Source organism: Perna viridis, chromosome 1 (genome assembly GCF_037379345.1).
Source record: "Perna viridis isolate PV_CMFRI_1.1 ecotype Kerala chromosome 1, ASM3737934v1, whole genome shotgun sequence".
Lineage (NCBI taxonomy): Eukaryota > Metazoa > Mollusca > Bivalvia > Mytilida > Mytilidae > Perna > Perna viridis.
In genome coordinates this window covers 47,139,608-47,157,916 of record NC_142445.1, presented here as the reverse complement: position 1 = coordinate 47,157,916, position 18,309 = coordinate 47,139,608, and the positions used below count along the sequence as shown (strand labels likewise).

Genomic DNA, 18,309 nt, shown 5'->3' with positions numbered 1-18,309 from the left:
CTAATGACTGGGGGTAACATAAGAGGTATTCATGTTCCCATACCTTTGGCAGAAGTGGGAAGCAATAAATTTCAGCCTTCTGCTTAAAGCACAATTTCATTAAAATTGATGCAAATTGAATCAATTCCTAATAAAAAAAATTCCCCGAATGAATCTTATAAACCTACCCTGTCATCACTCATCTTAGACAATCGGTTAAGTAAGAGTAATAACAAACTATTCCAGGCGTCTCTGTGACTATCTGATTCTAATGATAGGAAGTATTGTAGTGATTCTTTACATACACTGAAATGTATGAAACATTTTCATTATCATTTGGAACATAATAAAAGTGCAAAACAAAGAAAAACACAAACAAAGTTAGTCTTTCTTTTCAAATTGTCTACATAAGATTAGCCAACTCACATCTTTACATGTTTATGAAACCATATCTTAATTGACACTGCAATTCATTACATGAACATGTTTGCAGTTTAATAAAACAAGTTATGTGTTGTTGCTCGACATTGTTTCTATCATCTAGTCACTCAAACGATAACAGGATAAAAAAAATTTGAACATGTACAAGTAGCTACTTAGCAAAAATAAAAATAAAATACCCTGGTGATAATATCCAAATTTAAAGTTTGAAAGTTTGTGAAGAACCATTAAACTCTAAAATAGATGCAAAATACACATTAACACAACTGTATTAATGTTTTGTTACGTTTAAAAATTAGTACCTGATTAATTTATTCTCTATTTGATTCCATTCACCAGTCCTGGAATCATCATTGTACATTCTAAATAATATCCTAAACACACAAGCTAAACTCTGGGTCTCTTGTTTAAGTAGGTTTGGTTTGACTTTTCCTCTAAAACCTGCAAAGATACTCAAATCATTAAAATAACTTTCCAATTACCTTCCACTTGGGTATAGATTGGAACCCAACTTCTATTTATTAGACTAAATATAAGAAACCAATGAAAATACCTGTATCAATATGCCTCGAACATCCCATTAACATAAATATTTAAAGAGAAAAATTACAGAACTGTGGTAGATTCTTATAATCTTGAAAATGATCCTGAATCTTACCAGCTTTCCAGAGTACATTTCTCTGTTCATGGTTGGAGTTGAAGTCTTTAGCAAACTTATGTGATTCTAGGAGGCAGTCAGCCAGCATAAGGAGCTGTGGACTGCTGAGAAACTGGTACATCCCTTGGTCTTCCTGTTGGGTCTGGTCTACTTCATAAGGGGTATCTAAACTATGCTATAAATAGAATATTTTGTACAACCCAATTGTGGTATGATAAAAAAGATATCAACTATATTAACAGATAGATACATATCTTAATATACATGTATTATTTTTCTTGAGAAACAAGAGAACTTCCATTTGGTAGAATTAATTTGAACTAAGCTGTCATAAAATAAACTAGAATGGACATTACAAGAACATTCTAATGAAAGTGAAAATTACTTTCCAAGAAAATATATTCATGAGATAAATGAAAATTGCATAATTAAGAATCAAATCAATGATGAAATACTACAAATCATTATGAAAATAACAACAATGTTATGTTAACTTTCAGCACTTACAGCTTTTTCCATAAATTGATTACCTGAACCTTCTACCTAATCATAAAATCATTGTACCTGAGCAGCTGCCAAGTATTCAGCATCCTCCTTTTTGCTTGTTGTTGGGAAGAAAACAATGTCATCAATTGTCTGTATCAATTCAAGTTGTACTACACACTTAATAAGTAATCCCTGGAACAATTTCTGGTCTGGTGCTACCTCTGAAACAAAGATAGGGCATTCATGGAACATTCAGTAATACCCTGCCACATAATGGTGAAAAAAGGGGGTGGCAAAAATTTCAAAATGGCATAACTCAAAACTACATTTTGGATTTTTAACATAACATGTATTTTATAGTACTAAACAACTGTGCAAAGTTTCAAAAAAAAATTCACTGATCTGTCCTCAAGTTATTATCTGAAAACTACTGGGAGACAGACAAATGGATGCACCCAACTTTTCAGGGGTAATCACTCAATATCTCACCACTTAATTTGGCAGGCTAAAAAAATCTTTATAGGAAATGCAAGAAAAGCAAATAATAATGCCATCATGTGTACTGGTACATGTATTTCTTCCGGTCATTATCAGTTAAAAGATTATGCATAACCTTCAATTTTCTAAGTCAAATAAAAATGTTATCCTTAAATTTTAATACTATGGTATGACCTTTGATAACTTACTTGACCGTGGGATTTTATGTTCCCTTGATTCCTGAGACACAGTACTATTCACACTGTGGGAACTATCTGCTCTACTCAACCTCCTGTTTTCATGATTATTATCCTGTGTAAGTGTGTCCTGAAAAATAAGTTAAAATCATTTCAGTGTGTCTACTAAGAAGGGGATTTCAATTTTTTTCCTGAATATTTTTATCTCTATTAAGAAATGTATGTACTGGGACATTAAAGTTACAGCCTAACTCAGCCTTCCTTTTTCACTATTTTTCTGACTTTTTCCACTATATTTTATATTATATCTAATTTACAACCCATCTTAAGTTATGATACATCTTTAGGTCCTTCTTTAAAAAAAAACGCCCAAAAAAAAACAATATATTATTGATGTAAATTGAAATACAGTACTAAGTTAGAAAAGACCTGCCCAAAAATAAGTGATTACAATAATTATTCAATTAATCTACTTGAACAAAAAGTTGAAAATGCATATGTTTACACAGTAAAAAGTACATTTTGACAATTTTGTTCACCATTATGCACTTTTAAAAAAAATTACTCAGACAACATGTCTCAAATTTCTGCATTTCGCAAAAAGAAGTTTTTTTTCAAAAAATGCAGCAAGATAAACCTAGGGTATGACTTACATTAAAGTCCTCCATGGATTCCATTTTAGGTAGAGATTGATTATCTTGATCACCCTGTTCTGGACTCCATGTCAGAAGGCTACAAACAAAAGTAATTTGTAGTCTTAGATAAATTTACAACAGTGGAATAAAAAGAGCGTGTGAACACTAGTGTCTAGTTTTTAATAAACACATACTTTTTTTGGTCAAAATGTATAGAACTATAAAAGAATAAATTCTCTTATTCTTCATATATTAATATATGTTTTAACAAGATGTACATGTAAATTCAACAGAAACTAATATATAACATTCTAAAACTGACTAGTAAAATATCTGTAGAAAAAAAGATGTATAGTATTTCAGAGTCTCCATTGGATACCTTTGGTTGTGTTTATATTGCTTAATCCCATAATTCAGGAGTCAACAAAAGTTCATTGTGAATTCTATTCTTCATTTAAGATTGTAGATATATAGAATCTACAATGATAACAACTTGATTGCGTAATTTCTCACATCGAGTGAAATAAATTTTATAGTTTTGATCACGACGTTTGCCGAGCTATTCAAACTATAAAATTTATTTTATGAGATGCAGGAAATTCATAATCAACAAGCATTGAGTGTAGATTCTGTTTCTCTAATGCCCTAAAAACGTAAAAAAAAACATATGAAAAGCACTTCTCATATGTGGCAATATTGAATATTTAAGATTAAGCTTCAAAATTCAGTACCAGCCAGTACAACAAAAACAGAGTATAAACACCTCACCTGGTTGGAATGGTATCTTTAAATATATCCAACATAATTACACAAGTTTTATGCCACACTTCAGGTGAGAATTTAGTCCCATTAGAAATGACTAGATTTTCTAGACAGTTAATGCCAGATCTAGCTAGTTGTTCATTATCCTGTTTGACACACCAATGTAATTGATGGTACAATTCATCTAACAGCACTGTATGTAATACACTATAGTACTGAGTAAATACATCAACGATGGCGTACAGGGCATGATTACATGTCGTCGTCATCCATTCTGCTTTCTGAAAAAAAAAAAAACAAAACAAAACAAAACATAGCGATACTTTTAGCCAAATCACCAATTATATTAAAAACTTTACAATCTTTATCTCTAAAGAATTATAAAAGATACTTTGAATAGGATGCATCAAGTAGTATATAAATACATGGCAATCATAAAATAAAATATTTGATCTTTCAAAAAGGAAAAAAGTGAAAGTAGAAAGAGTAGTAAAGACAAGACTAAACTGGGTTAAACCTATTTTGGGATTTTCACTTATAATTATATACTACAATGTATTATTATATATACAAATTAGGTAATAAGATTTTTCATGACAAGGCTTTCAAAAATTAGAGATTTCATAATAATTTTCTAAAAATATTCCGATGAGGAAAAATAAATCACAGTTGCATTAAACTTGCAAAAACTGTTCAGTGATAAAAATAATCAACACATCACACAGATATTGTAATGACAGATAAAACTACATTCTTTATCCCCCTTTTTCAGACTTAAAGCATTTTCACGTGGACGGAAACACATTAATTGATCTAAGCTAAATTAGCTTTAGTAATTGATACAGAAGCTAGCAATATATGTATAAACAGCATGCATCCTGATTAATAATTATACCATATGATACTTGAAAGACTGAATAAACTTGTGTAGAAAACTAGCACATATTTCTGTTTGTTGAAAAAAAAAGTACAAGAAATTATACTGTCAGTTTAGATATTGAGTATAGTGGTTGCTCACTTGTCTTCTTTGAGTAATTATGCACTGAAATACCAGGAAAAGAAATTATGGTGGAATTGGATATAGTACTAATAAGTTAGGTTTAAAGTCGTTCAGAGAATAGCAAAGGTAAAGTTAGTATTGTCGAATAGTTTTAAGTATTTGAAATCAACTATACTAATTTACAGACAGCACTGAATTTGAACATGGGATTGTTTTTAATCTTAAAAGTAGAAAAAAATCTTTCATATGGACAAACATAAGTAAAAAAGTAAAATCTGCTAAAAAAATGTTTAAAATAATTTACGTTAGATAATTTATTACTTGACAACCAAATCAAACAATTTTACAACCTATGTCCTAAAATTCTATTTAAACATGTTTACTGAAATGTGAATTATGATTGAAATATTTTTGATGTATTCCAAAATGAAAATGAATAAGTAAAGTGTAGCGACAAATTTTCGGACCAAATTTGTGCATTAAAACAATCACGACCATTAATACAAAGCAATCTCACACATCATAAATGAATACACTGTATTCAACAACCATGCAGAGACATTCTCAAAGCAGCAATCAGGTACTTAAGATTCAAATTAGTATAAAACAAAACAACCATTTAATCCAAAAATATAAAGAAAGGGAAAAAGAATCCATTCCCATCGCAACTACTAGAATTTACCTCCAAATCCTAATGATCCGAACAAAAACCAAATAGTATGTGTTAAAGCACTGATACCATAATTGGGAAGTGATCATTGTTTAGTAATCATTCCTTAGTAACTACTGAAATTCAATATTAAAAGCAGAAACTCACCCAAAAGAAAGGCTATAACATTACATACACTACATGTACATGTATCATCAAAAAATTTTCACATTGGAATTCTAAAAATTTCAACTATCAACATGCTCTGAACTATACTACTTCTATCATAATGTTGACGAAAACTACCTCGTTTTATAATTATTATCAGTGCTCCTAGGGCAACAAGAGGACCAATAGAGCCTCAACAACTCAACTAGGTCAAATATACTTCAAATGAAGTATCAATACTATAACTTAATTCATACTTATATAATGTAGCAATTATATTTTACCATGTTTACCACTTTAGAGTATCTCTTGGTATAAGGATATATTAATGAGCCCATAAGTACAAAAATCATCTATTTTATCAGATAAGATCAATATCCCAAAAGGTGTCATTATACAACTTCTGTACATTTGAGCACAGGTGACAAAATATCAACAAAGATTATGATTTTCTTTACAGGAAAAAAATTCCTGAACCATCAAATCAATTTTTTTAATTTTCATAGATCAATTCATACTTGGCTGAGCAAGAATGATAGATTTTCATATCTGTTCATAGAGAATATTTTCCACTTCTTCATTTTTAAACAAGTGTCAGTATCTACTTCTTCCATTAATATTAAACTTTAATATCTCATGCATCTTGGAGTTTCCATTGTGAACAACACAAAGGATATTAGAAGTTTTGAATGATCAGAAGTTGAAAAAATACATGTATACAGTGTATGTATTTACAAGAGGATTTTTATGTAGAGGTTTGTCATCACTTGAATACCTCAAGTTCAAGAAGAAATATCACATCATCATATGCCCTTTCCTCCCCCTCTATACAAACCTAATAGTACTACATGTATAACAATTTACAATTAACAAACTATGTTTGTAGAATAGTTAAATACAAATGTCTTGAAGGTGTTAGAAAATATTTAGTAAAGCAAAATGAGAGTAACGCTACAATATAAACATGTTATTCACTGTTTACAAGTCCTGCTTATTCAGTGTGGGAAACCATTTTTTCCCCAACTTGCCATTCTGGCTGGTGGAATATTGATTAAATAAAACTTCAACTAGCCAATTCTTTTTTGAATTTTTTTCTGTACTATCATCTGTTTTCTCTTGGATTTGACTATCTTCTGCCTTTGTTTTTCTTTCTTCAACAGTCTTTTCATTTGTTTTTAAATTTATCAAAAACTGTTCCACTTTTGAATATTCCCTCCCATTGAAGTTTTTCATGTACTTTACAGTAACAAAATAAGTACTCCATTTCTGAACTCGTATTTTAAAAATAAAATAATATTTCAACAGATTCATCATTATGAAACAAGAAAATGTTTATCATTTGCTTCTTGTTCATTTAAATTTTAACAATCAACAACTAATTTGCAAGGTAACATATCTTAAATTATCAAGATAATTTCATTTGAATACTAATACGAAATTGGGACCGTCGCATAGGTTTTGGCACATCCTGTAATTTAAATGGAAAATTTAATTTAAAACTGGAAATTTAAATGGCAGATTGTAAACAATGCTTTACAAGTCAATAAAATTTTGCCTATAATGCCAAAATTCACTTGACATATTCAAGCTAAACTTCTTAAAATATAGGGAACATATTTTGAATGTATGATGTTAAGGTATGATTTACTAAATAACCTGTTGGCTCGTTCACTTTCCTTGAAACTTGCAAATCAAATGACGGTCGCCAAATTGACGAGTGTAAGCTAATGAGAACTCGCCAAATTACACATCTACTCGTATTTGACGAGCTGGCGAGTGGTGGTTTCCCACACTGTCATTAAACACCTCAGGAAAATAAAGTCAAATTTAATGGACAAAAGTTGGTGTACATATACTAGTGTACCAAGTTAATATATGAAATAAAATTACTACAGGTGTACATTATTTACTGAATTCAGAAAATTAACCTAGAATTGCAGAGGAAATGGGTGAACAGTATCACAGAAAAATAAAATTTAATCAGCAGGGCACAAAAATTGTTAGAAATATACATACATGAATATAGTCCACACAGAATTAGAGATGGAGTGTGTAATAAGTACACAGCACATCTATGTTTGACAAAGCTTCGGACTTACAGTTGTAACACCAACCTCATTTTGTTGTTCTGGTAACTTCATGTTGTCGAAGATTCGGAAGACAACTTGGAAGAGATCTGCCCACCAATGTGTCAGGAATGTATCACCGTAAGTCTTCATAATCTCAAACATAACTGTAAGACCCCTTAAAAAACAACAACTTCATATATTGTAATCTGACCAATACAATCTGGCACATAATTAGCGTTTTTGTAGATATCTGGCTTACTACTTATACATTAAAATCAAGATGTCTTCCTTTTTATTTAGCTTGCTTAGGCTTTTAAACTGCATACACATAGCTCGTAATATCTTCTTCAAACTATTTCATATCAACTTGATCTTCAACAACCATAAGATTACAGCAAATGCTACAAAATAAATGTTAAGTAAAAAAAAAATAATAGGGGTCATTTAATGAATGAGATAAAAACATTATTACCTTGTTCTGACATCTAGTTTACACCTATTTATAACACAAGACAGTTCAAACAGAACAGGAAACCAGCCACGAACCCATACACGATCTTCTTCTGGAACATTAACTTCCTCTCCACCATGGTCTCGGAACATCTTATAAAATAACCACAGAAAAGTAAATAATTACACATTCAGCTAGTTCATATACACAATGCTATGTTATCCAATCCACTGACAAATTTTATGACCAATCAATTCAAACAATCTACAGAATCAATGCTTTAGATGTAATTCATCCACTGAAGAAGTACATAGTTCAAAAAATTTCTAGTCAAATGGTACAGTATAACAGGAAATTTTTGCATGGTCCTACCATTTCACTGGTGTCACTATCTATTAAAGATGGTCTACTAATTTTTCAATCATGTATAAGTCACCAACATTTAAGCATTGTTGAGATAAAGGCAAATCAATATAAATTTCTTAAAATACTCTTGGGAATAACAAATATGAACACTGACATTTACATAGGTAATAGTAGGAGGCAAATCAGTACAAATTTATATTATTGTAAGCACAGATCAGTAATCATAGGAACCATGATTCTACCAGAAATCAAAAGAATGTAATCCAGGAACAAAGACCAGACACACAACAAAGAACATAAAATAACATGTACAATGTAGCAGAAGTAAATGAGCAACACGGACTCCAATAAAACTGGGAGCATGAACCAGGTGCACCGGTAGGGTAAGTGTCCTCTGCTTTTGTAGAAACACCCGCTGAGTTGTTAATAACAAAGTCAAGTTCAGGGTCGATGAAAGAGTAAAGAATACACCTATTCTCCTCATCAGAGTCAATGGAAAAGTCTTCAGTAATACAAAAGGAAAATACAAAACCATTTGAATCAAATATCAAAATAGCAGGCACTTATAAAAATCCCAAACTGGACAGTCTTGTTGACAGAAAAATCAAATAGCAGGAACACAATGTCATTATGTAATAATCATTCTCTGAAAACTTCATATAAATCAATCATTTAGTGTTTCACATCAAAACACTTACTCTAGGTTTTTCAGCAACATATTTAGCACAATTTCTGATGAGTCTTATGGCTTCCATACTAGTGTCTGGAAAGGCAGCATTACAGGCAAACTCTGACAAACATTTTACAGCATCTTGGAATGAGTCAATGATAGCTGCAAAATGTTGTTCCATGATATTCACTGTAAAGAAAAAGAATCTTTCAATATCTTTATTATGATTCTAATATTCCTTCAAAAGAAGGGAATCTGGTTCTATATCAAGACAGGCTGCACTTCAAGGTCATGTCAATACAGGTAAGCATGACTTCTGTTAATTCTCATGCATGTGCATTACAATAAAAGGTAATCTTTCAGCAGCATTCCAATTATTGGAACCCTGCACATTAAACCATTTAAAAAATGCAAGGGTCAAGGTCATGTACTTTAAGAAGAAGTCTTTCACACATATCAAAATACAAATATGTACTTAAATAAGTATTTAGTATTCTTATATATGACAAGAGGTACTGTAAACATCAAATTTACGACATTTACTAGTTTTATCTCTTTTCCAATGGAGATAGTTCGCTTAAGTTATCCTTACCAAAACTTCACAGAGGTCAAAATAGGCCAAAATATAAAAAATTACTTAACCTAAAGTGTATATCATAAAAGTAGTATTTTATTGTTGTTTTAGTCAGTTATGGTGCTTGAAAACAGCAATTTCGGCAAAATGTCAGATATTTTCATGAAATAAAAGTGTTCATATGATAGCTTCCAACAAGTATTTTACCCACAGTCTGCTTATGGCAGTATCTTCTACTTGGGCAAAATAAAACTGGTCGATCAATCAATGCATAGTATGAAAATTAAAATATGTAAAATAATTTACTTTTTTATCACATATACAGATAGATTGTCTTAATCAAACTACGAAATGGGCTTTGATCCATTAAAATGATCATTTTTTGAAATACTTTCAGGTGAATAAAAAGATTTTCTATCATCAAGTCTGAAAATACTGGACTGAAACATAGGCCTTATTGACACTACCACTTAGCATTTATTAAAAAGTAATAGTAATTCTTCCATCAATTGTTTCACATTAGCTATTTATCAGAATATGGACCTTAAATTTCTCTTTTAAACTTTAATTAGTAATACAATGTAATGAGTATTCAAGTGAAGAGCTTTAATTATAATACCACCATTATCTACAATGATTATATATATATGTAAAGACTATACATACAGGTGACTGTATGTGCTAATTTTACTTTCTGAAAGCCTAAACCACACAATTTAATTAATAAATAGAGTAACAATGCCCCAATTCTACTAGAAACTGAAAAAATTACAGTCTAAAAAATGACCAGACTTCATTTAAAAATAATTATCATCAAATATATAATGTATTCATCTGGGAGTTTTTGTTAGTAAACAAGATGCTCAAAATAAACAAAATGCTATAATAAAGTGATCTGTGTTAGCAATGTAAGTTTCAATTTTTTTTAAATCACAATGAAATGTCATATAAAGTTTGAAATATATTTTTAACTGAAGCAGGAACAAAAAAACCGACATTAGTTTTCAGTTAACTTTATTGCACATCCAATCTAACTAAAATGAGACTTAGCCATTGTTCCATTCAATCACTGCATGTATGATCTAACAACACTCCATTTTACTTTCTGTTCAGATGACCTTCCTGATTAGCAAATCAGAATTCACAAGTCATGATTTTGATAGCATCATTCAAAGGGAAAAAACCCTAGAATTCTGAAAAGGTCATCTGAATAGAAAGTAGAATGGAGTGTTGTTAGATCCTACATGCAGTGATTGAATGGAACAATTACTTGGTCTCATTTTAATTAGATTGTTACACATCTTTCTTGGATGGAGGTGAAATATATAGAATCACACACACAAAAACTCCAGTGTTTCACATCATATACTAAAACAGTTTCCTGTTTAAAGTTGAGATCAATTGATAGAGCTCCTAAAGAAGCTACATAAAAGGTTAATGAAGAGTCTATAGTACAGCAATGCAAAAAGTGTTTTGACCTCTGACCTTTATCAACAGACCAGCTGAATAGGCCTTGCCCATGTGGAGTCTCTGTCACTGAAAATGTACCAGTTAAGATATGCATACACAGTCTATGCCATTATCTTTGTTTGTCAAGTGGATATTTTATATGGAAGCTATTTAGAAAAAATATTCAATATGCAGATTTTTTCTCTTAAATACTGAAATGTGTATTTTTTGCTATTTGACTTGTTAATAGAAACAAACAACCAAATTAGCACTTACAATACCATGAAGTACCTCAATTTGAGGAGAAAAATATTCAATCAAGAAGCAAGAAAAAAAACAACAACAAAATAAATAAAAACAAAGATATAAACATAAAAAAACTAAAACAAAACAAAAACAATGATACTTACATATAATTTTACCAGTAGTTTGGAATGCTAATTCTACAATGGCTTCATCATGATCTGAGGCAGCCAAGTGAAAGACACTGAATATGTTTTTCCAGCCAGATTTGATGTTTGCTGCCTGGGAATTTACCATTTGGGCAACACATCTCACAACCATGTCTCTTATTGTTGGAGATCTGATAAAAAGTAAACGGATCAGTATTCCTATTTCAAAATGAGAGAGAAATTCTTAGTTATGTTGTAAGAAAGCTTCTATTGAATCATTTTTTCCTGACAGTTATGTAAATGTCAAACTACACATATAAAAAACACATATTAATGAACATATCATGTGCATCTATGATAGTAAACTATAATAGATATAAACTTTATGATAGAATTTTTTTTAACAAGTGTTCATGTAATAATATAATAAGCAAAATCAGAAATAAACAAATAAAAAAGGGTGCATTTCATAACAAGAAAAGTCCAACCCATTAATGACTATACTTAACCAAGAGTGTAAATACCTATTTCTTTTCATGATATGTTCAAACGGTCGAAGAAAGTCCTTCTGGAATCTGAAGTTTGAGAATTCCCCTTTTTCCAAAAATTTCATGGACAACTGTCTCAAGGAATCAACAGCAAAGAATGCTATATCCTCATTAGGATTACATCCAACCTACAAATAACATTACATAATAGTACCAATATCAACAATTATCACACTATTGTTCCTGTTAACTACTAACATGGTTGTTTGTTTATCTTGAAACTATCTACCAATGGTCACAACTCAAATTATTATAATTTTGAACATCTGTAAGTTATCAAGGTAGAGCAATATACCAAATATCAGACGAATATCTGCAAAGCACTGATTTGCTGGAGAAACAGAGAGATGGACAGAATACTGAATTATGTGTAAACCAGAAGAGTCTTTCAGTGAGGTAGCCAGTAGGGGCTCAAAAGTACAACTATAATTATGTATCTAATCTAGAAAGAAAACAATTTATGCAGCCTAAATGTTACCTTATTGAAGTGATCACCAAGAATTTGCCAAATCCTGGACCACTGCAGCCTAATTCTGCCCATGTTGTAGTAAGAAATCTCCACTATCTTTGTCAAACTAAACATTCTTGGATGGTTTACATTAGCTAGTTCATCCATTGACACTTGACACAAAGCCTTTACAAATTCAACTGAAACAATAATACATGTACATAATGTAGTAGAATTAACAACTTACGTATGGTTTCGTTATTTATTATTTTTCATGTTACTATGAAAAATATATTTTAAAAGAGGCTCCAAGGAATTTGAATCACTCAACTGTGTACTTTAAGTTTAATAAAAATGCAATTGTTTCCTTTCAGGAATAATACATGTACTGATATAACGTAAATTAGGTCATAATTGTATGAATCAATCCTAATTCTTATGACTCTGTACAGTAGTACAGTATGAGTTTATCTAGCAAACATTGACAGTAATTATTTCTTAAAATGACAGTCAGAAACTTTAAAATCAAAATGTAAGGTAATATTAGAAGACGAACAACTCTTATAGTGGGTGTGATACAATTTTTTTCATTCTAAACATTCTAACACTTATAACTGATCACAACAATATCCAACCTGTAACAGTACTGAATGGAGGAAAATTAAAGGGTAGAAACTCAAACAATAAAATGTGGTAAATTGCTTCAGAATACACATTTACTTCAGAATCATTTAATTTCATATGTAATACACTTTCTGATCGGGTAAAAAATTTTGTCGATCATCTCATAGACCAAATTGTTGATTTATTCCTTAAATTTTTAAACTAAAATTAAATTATGAGGAATGACTGTTAAATTTTTTCGGTCTGCGAGGAAATAACCTCAATACCAAAGGTGGTAAATAACCTACCATCATTGCCATTCCTTGACTAAATATTTTTTTGAGCCAAGAACTTGAAACTTTACCAATATGGTCTACTTAAAAAAAAATACCTGTGAAAGAAGCACAGCCTTATAGTGTTGTAAACTATTAATTAGTTCCCCAAAACATTGGGACTTAATGATAATTTCTGCACTAAATCTACTAACACAATACAAAAGAAACCAAATCAACAACATACCAATAGCTTCTCCATCAAGTTTGACAGATCCTGTAAATATTCTGTCTACAGCTACTACAACACTCTGTGAACTAGTCTCTCCCATCTGTTCCTGTAGGTTAGCCAGGCGCTTAGAATCCAAACCACCTTTAGCAATTACTGTAAACATGAAGAATAATTTTTTGAAGAATAATTCTCCGTTGACCTCGGAAACTATATATCTTTTTCTATATATATACTTGGAAAAATGAACCTCAAATCATAAAAATGTTAAAGTCAAAACAAATTTGTACAAGAGGATTATAGTAATTGAGAAAATTTCACACTTCTTTCATTGTTATCGTGATAACAAATGTGCTGCATATGCGGATAATGCAAAAAGCTACAAATGGTTTACATATGAGTTGGGCATGATATGATTTCTGTATGTTTCAGTTTACATCCGATTCTAGCAAAATATACATAGGAAATCATCTTTTTACTTGCATGCGACAATGCATTGTGTGTAAACAAGACAGAATTCACATGGGAAAATCATAAGTAAACCTTCCATGTATGATTTGCACAGGTAAATCATCTTGTGATTTACACATGGTTATTGGCCCATTGTCAATAGCAACATCTTTGAAAACAGCCTGTCATCAATGGGAACATCATTGATAAAGAAAGTTACAATCTAGTTACAAATAAAATAACTTATTTATATATGAAGACATTGCATTCATATATGTGATAAAAAAATTACGACATTGCACTGATCCATACTTTCCCTATAATCAAAACTCAACCCATATCAGCACTCAAGCAGAGCTCTCAGGTCTTGTGTAGATACACGGGGTAATTTGCATTTACACATGAGTAAAGTAACATATGATTATCCTGTATGGTACTTTTAACTGTAGTATCCTTTACCTTCAGGATCAAAAGCCTCTATAGGATGACCACTCTGAATATCTTTACCCGGTGAAGCTCTACTAGGTTTTACACCAGTACCGATCAACTGAGCTAACTCCAACTGAGATATACACCTCAATATCTGAAATAACAATGTAAAAAATATCCTTCAATACCAATCTAAAGTAAAATGATGCATACCGCAAACTAATATAAAGTTAATCAGGTAAATAAATTCAGACAATCATACATAAAATCCTAAAACAATCGTTTTTTGATATAATAAACTTCACAACTTCTCCTAAAAAAAAAAAAAAACAAAACAAAACAAAATAAACAACATTTTTTAAAAAAGATTTTCTTCCTCTGCTTTTCTGAGTTAGAGCTTACGATGTGCAATATTTTCTACCTAAATGTCAAGACATGTCAAGTATTTTTCTTATGTCAAGCAAATACTTAGTGTTTTTCTTACCTCAAGCCAAGATTTGCCCAGGTAATTACCATCTGTATGAGCAACAGATATCAATGTTTTGATGGTATCTATGTTTTTACTTTTCATCTCAGTAAGTGGGGAGGCAGCTGTCAGGAGGGTAAATCTGGCAAGAGCTTGAACATATGCATCTCTTTCAAGCTACAAAAAAATGAAATAACCAAAGTTTGTTCTGTTATAATTGATCTTAATATCTGAATAATTAACTTTGTTGGAATTGTAGAAAACAAACTCTGATGTGATCACTATGCTTATTTCAACAACATGTTTTCTCTTCTTAGATGACAATATACTTTACTTTTAAACTTAAATTAATTGTGAGCTACTGCAAACTATAATTGCATAACATATTCAAAAGTATAACAGTCTTTAGATTCGAGTTAGATTAATTTAACTATATGTAAATACCTCCATGCGGAATATACATGAGATGCGAATAGCACATCGAATGCCATCTAAACACAATAGAGCTATGTTTTCATCATCACAGTCTTGTAGACCAACACTGAAGGCTGCAAGGAATGGTGTCCAAGCCATCTGAAGATACATATATACATGTATGAATACACTGCATTTCCAATGAATAGGCAAGGCAATCATGTAAAGCATAATTCTTATCCTAAGACAAACACCTGGAAGCAACAAACTATTGCAAGTGAAACCAGGGATCTGTGAGCTACTACTCACTGAGTATACCCCCAAAAATGTATTCTTCTCAAAGTTTGAAAACTGGAAGTAGTTGTCTGACAGGACCAAAATCTGTAAGTGCAATATAGGACCACTAGCTGAGGCTGCATGCCAAATATTAACTGGCCCAGATCAGAAAAATGTACAAAAAACATTCATATTTGATCAAATATGTTCGTAAATAAACTAAGTCAGAAAACAAGAAGTAGATAAGCACAGTATATGATCTCTATCTGAGGAAGCATACCAAATAACAAGTGGCTATGATCAGTAGTTCCCAAGAAAAATGTTACTTAAGTTCTGGTTAAGGATGGCATGACAGAATGACAGACGGAGCCAAAACAGTATAACCCTCTTTTTCTTTGAAGTGGGGTTATAATCATGGAAACAGGATATGTGGGATAAAATTAAAAGAAAAGTCAACAAGAGAGAAGTCTGAAGGCAGCTTGTATTTGCCAATAAGTATAACAAGGACAAAGTAAGTAAGAAGTAAATGTTTTGAATATATTCTGAGTTCAAATTGTATAAAATCAATAACAAATACTGCAATCATAAACAAGCATAACTTATAAGATACATAATTCATAGATTTACAGTTTTTCTCAACATCGTGGCACAAATGCTTTAAACATTTTGTTTGAAAGATAGACATATTATGCATATACTCCTTACAAAAATTATTTAACGGATCTTTATCTACAAGTATTTACCTTAAACATTGGCCTAACATGTTCAAAATGAGTCGCACTAGTAAAATAAGACTCCACATGACTGACACTTTCCATCAAAGCCTTGGCTGTGGCAGCCATACTATCCATCTCAGAATTATACATCATTCGCCTCTGTTTATCACTGGTTATATCTTCTAAAGATTTAAATAAAATTTAACACATACATGTATTAGTAATTCAAGGACAAAGACATCATTAAGGGGCATGGAATGGGAACATTTGGTATTTAAAAATAAATACAAAACAATTGTGTTTGAAGAATTGTGGAAATGCATAAAAAATACCATAAAATACCGTAAAAAAAAACTGATTAGACAACTTAGAGTGATTGATAACTTTGTACTGCATGTAGAATGTGATAAGTCTGGAAACATTATAAGCCAACATAACTGTACAAAATTAAAATAACTAAACCATATAAGACTTACTTCCAGATTTAGTAGGATTCTGTTTGACAGCTCCAACTTTCATTTTGATTTCATTTCCAGCTATTTCATCATAGATTCCAGATAGGTATTCCTCAGGTAAATCTTTACTGTCATTAATACCACGGTTCATTCGGATATACTGTTCCTTAGTCATCTTACTGCGAACCTAAAATAAAAGTTATCTGCTACAAGAAAATTCTTATTTCCCCTAATAGGAAATACCTACTTTCAACATGACGCTGATATATTAGTTTTAAGATATTCTTAGAACTCAGATTTGTTATTATGCTTGATATATTCAAAGTTGTTAGTGAGAAAAAAATTCAAAGCAAAATTTTGTAAAACCTTCTACTCATAAATTGAACAGACTTAAATTGGACACATTAATGAAACCGATTTTTTAAAATACCCAATCTCTGAGAAAAACATGCAAAAGTCTACGAGGGGGTAAACGAGGGGAGTTTCATCATACTTTATGCACTGAAGCAGCTGAATATTCAAAGGGTAGAGAATCATAAACACACAAATCAGAGAAAAAGAACAAAAACATCTACCTTACTTATCAAAATAGTATGCTTAACTGTGTAAAAGGAGATGTAAATATATAAAGAACATAAAAGATAAAAAAACCCAATATTTCAACAAACTTTTGTAAACATCAGCAATATGGATGCTAATAATAATCACCTGTGAGCTGTGTAGATCAGTAGTTAACATGATAATTGAGTAAGCTAACACATAGGCAGCATCAGCACTTGCAAAAATCTCATTACTGAAAATAAAAATATATTTAAATTAGGTAAATTATATGTAAAATTACTAGCACAAAGGACAATCTTTTTCTTGCTTATAAGAAAACTCTTAGAATTTTATAGTAAAGAAGATATCTTATCCATATATAAAAAATAAACTGAAATACTTTCAAGCAATTTGTTTGATAATACAACATGCATGTAATAACTAACACAGATATGTCTCATAAAGCCTGTTAGGACATACACTTTTGCATTCATCCATTATTTCAGCATAGTTAATATAAGAGACAAATCATTTTATCATTTTCATGTTTCCATGCAGTGATTAGAATGGAGATAATTATACGACATGTAGTATGCTAAGAAATAAAATACAGAATACAATTACTTGACTGAATACTCACTTAATATTACAAGAGAAATATCTGGAAGCAAATTTTTCCATTAGTCTATCAATTTTCTGAGATTCACCCGGTAACCTAAAGCCCTCAAGAAACCTTCTGAGGGCAGGTATGAAGTCCATTTCTGTAAAATCTAGCTGGTCCACATAAGCATACATCACTTCTTTATGTATCCTGAATTTAGGAAAATTAACATAATGATAATACAAAATCTTGTGATCAATGTTAAACAATAGCCATCGAAAATGGTACTTATCTTATCATGAGAATAAGTAAATGGGTGGCAGTACTTCTCAGTTATGCTGTCATTTTATAGATTTAAGATTTTTCTTTAAAAAAAATAGTCCATAGTCCTCTTCCATTTCTTGTTTTTGTTAAGGACTTATGCCAAAAAGTGACTGTT

General features: G+C 30.9%; 1 protein-coding gene across 6 annotated transcripts in view; it reads right to left on the bottom strand.

Moving 5' to 3' along the window:
• The window catches only part of LOC148629057 (brefeldin A-inhibited guanine nucleotide-exchange protein 1-like), a 36,617-nt gene that overhangs the window by 4,398 nt on the left and 13,910 nt on the right, over positions 1–18,309 (bottom strand). For 2 of the 6 annotated variants that reach the window (XM_088543128.1, XM_088543153.1), the window contains 23 exons: positions 17,910–18,080; positions 17,438–17,522; positions 16,751–16,916; positions 16,302–16,456; positions 15,313–15,441; positions 14,887–15,045; positions 14,433–14,556; positions 13,542–13,679; positions 12,450–12,619; positions 11,948–12,099; positions 11,442–11,614; positions 11,068–11,118; positions 9,037–9,197; positions 7,994–8,124; positions 7,552–7,696; positions 4,654–4,677; positions 3,642–3,916; positions 2,892–2,970; positions 2,251–2,368; positions 1,643–1,785; positions 1,079–1,253; positions 723–861; positions 168–285 (listed from right to left, as the gene is read on the bottom strand). In XM_088543128.1, the coding sequence (XP_088399254.1) occupies positions 168–285; positions 723–861; positions 1,079–1,253; positions 1,643–1,785; positions 2,251–2,368; positions 2,892–2,970; positions 3,642–3,916; positions 4,654–4,677; positions 7,552–7,696; positions 7,994–8,124; positions 9,037–9,197; positions 11,068–11,118; positions 11,442–11,614; positions 11,948–12,099; positions 12,450–12,619; positions 13,542–13,679; positions 14,433–14,556; positions 14,887–15,045; positions 15,313–15,441; positions 16,302–16,456; positions 16,751–16,916; positions 17,438–17,522; positions 17,910–18,080 (3,181 nt within the window). The remainder of the gene's footprint in view (positions 1–167; positions 286–722; positions 862–1,078; positions 1,254–1,642; positions 1,786–2,250; positions 2,369–2,891; positions 2,971–3,641; positions 3,917–4,653; positions 4,678–7,551; positions 7,697–7,993; positions 8,125–9,036; positions 9,198–11,067; positions 11,119–11,441; positions 11,615–11,947; positions 12,100–12,449; positions 12,620–13,541; positions 13,680–14,432; positions 14,557–14,886; positions 15,046–15,312; positions 15,442–16,301; positions 16,457–16,750; positions 16,917–17,437; positions 17,523–17,909; positions 18,081–18,309) is intronic. The other 4 variants (XM_088543134.1, XM_088543140.1, XM_088543144.1 and 1 more) reach the window with 4 other exon arrangements.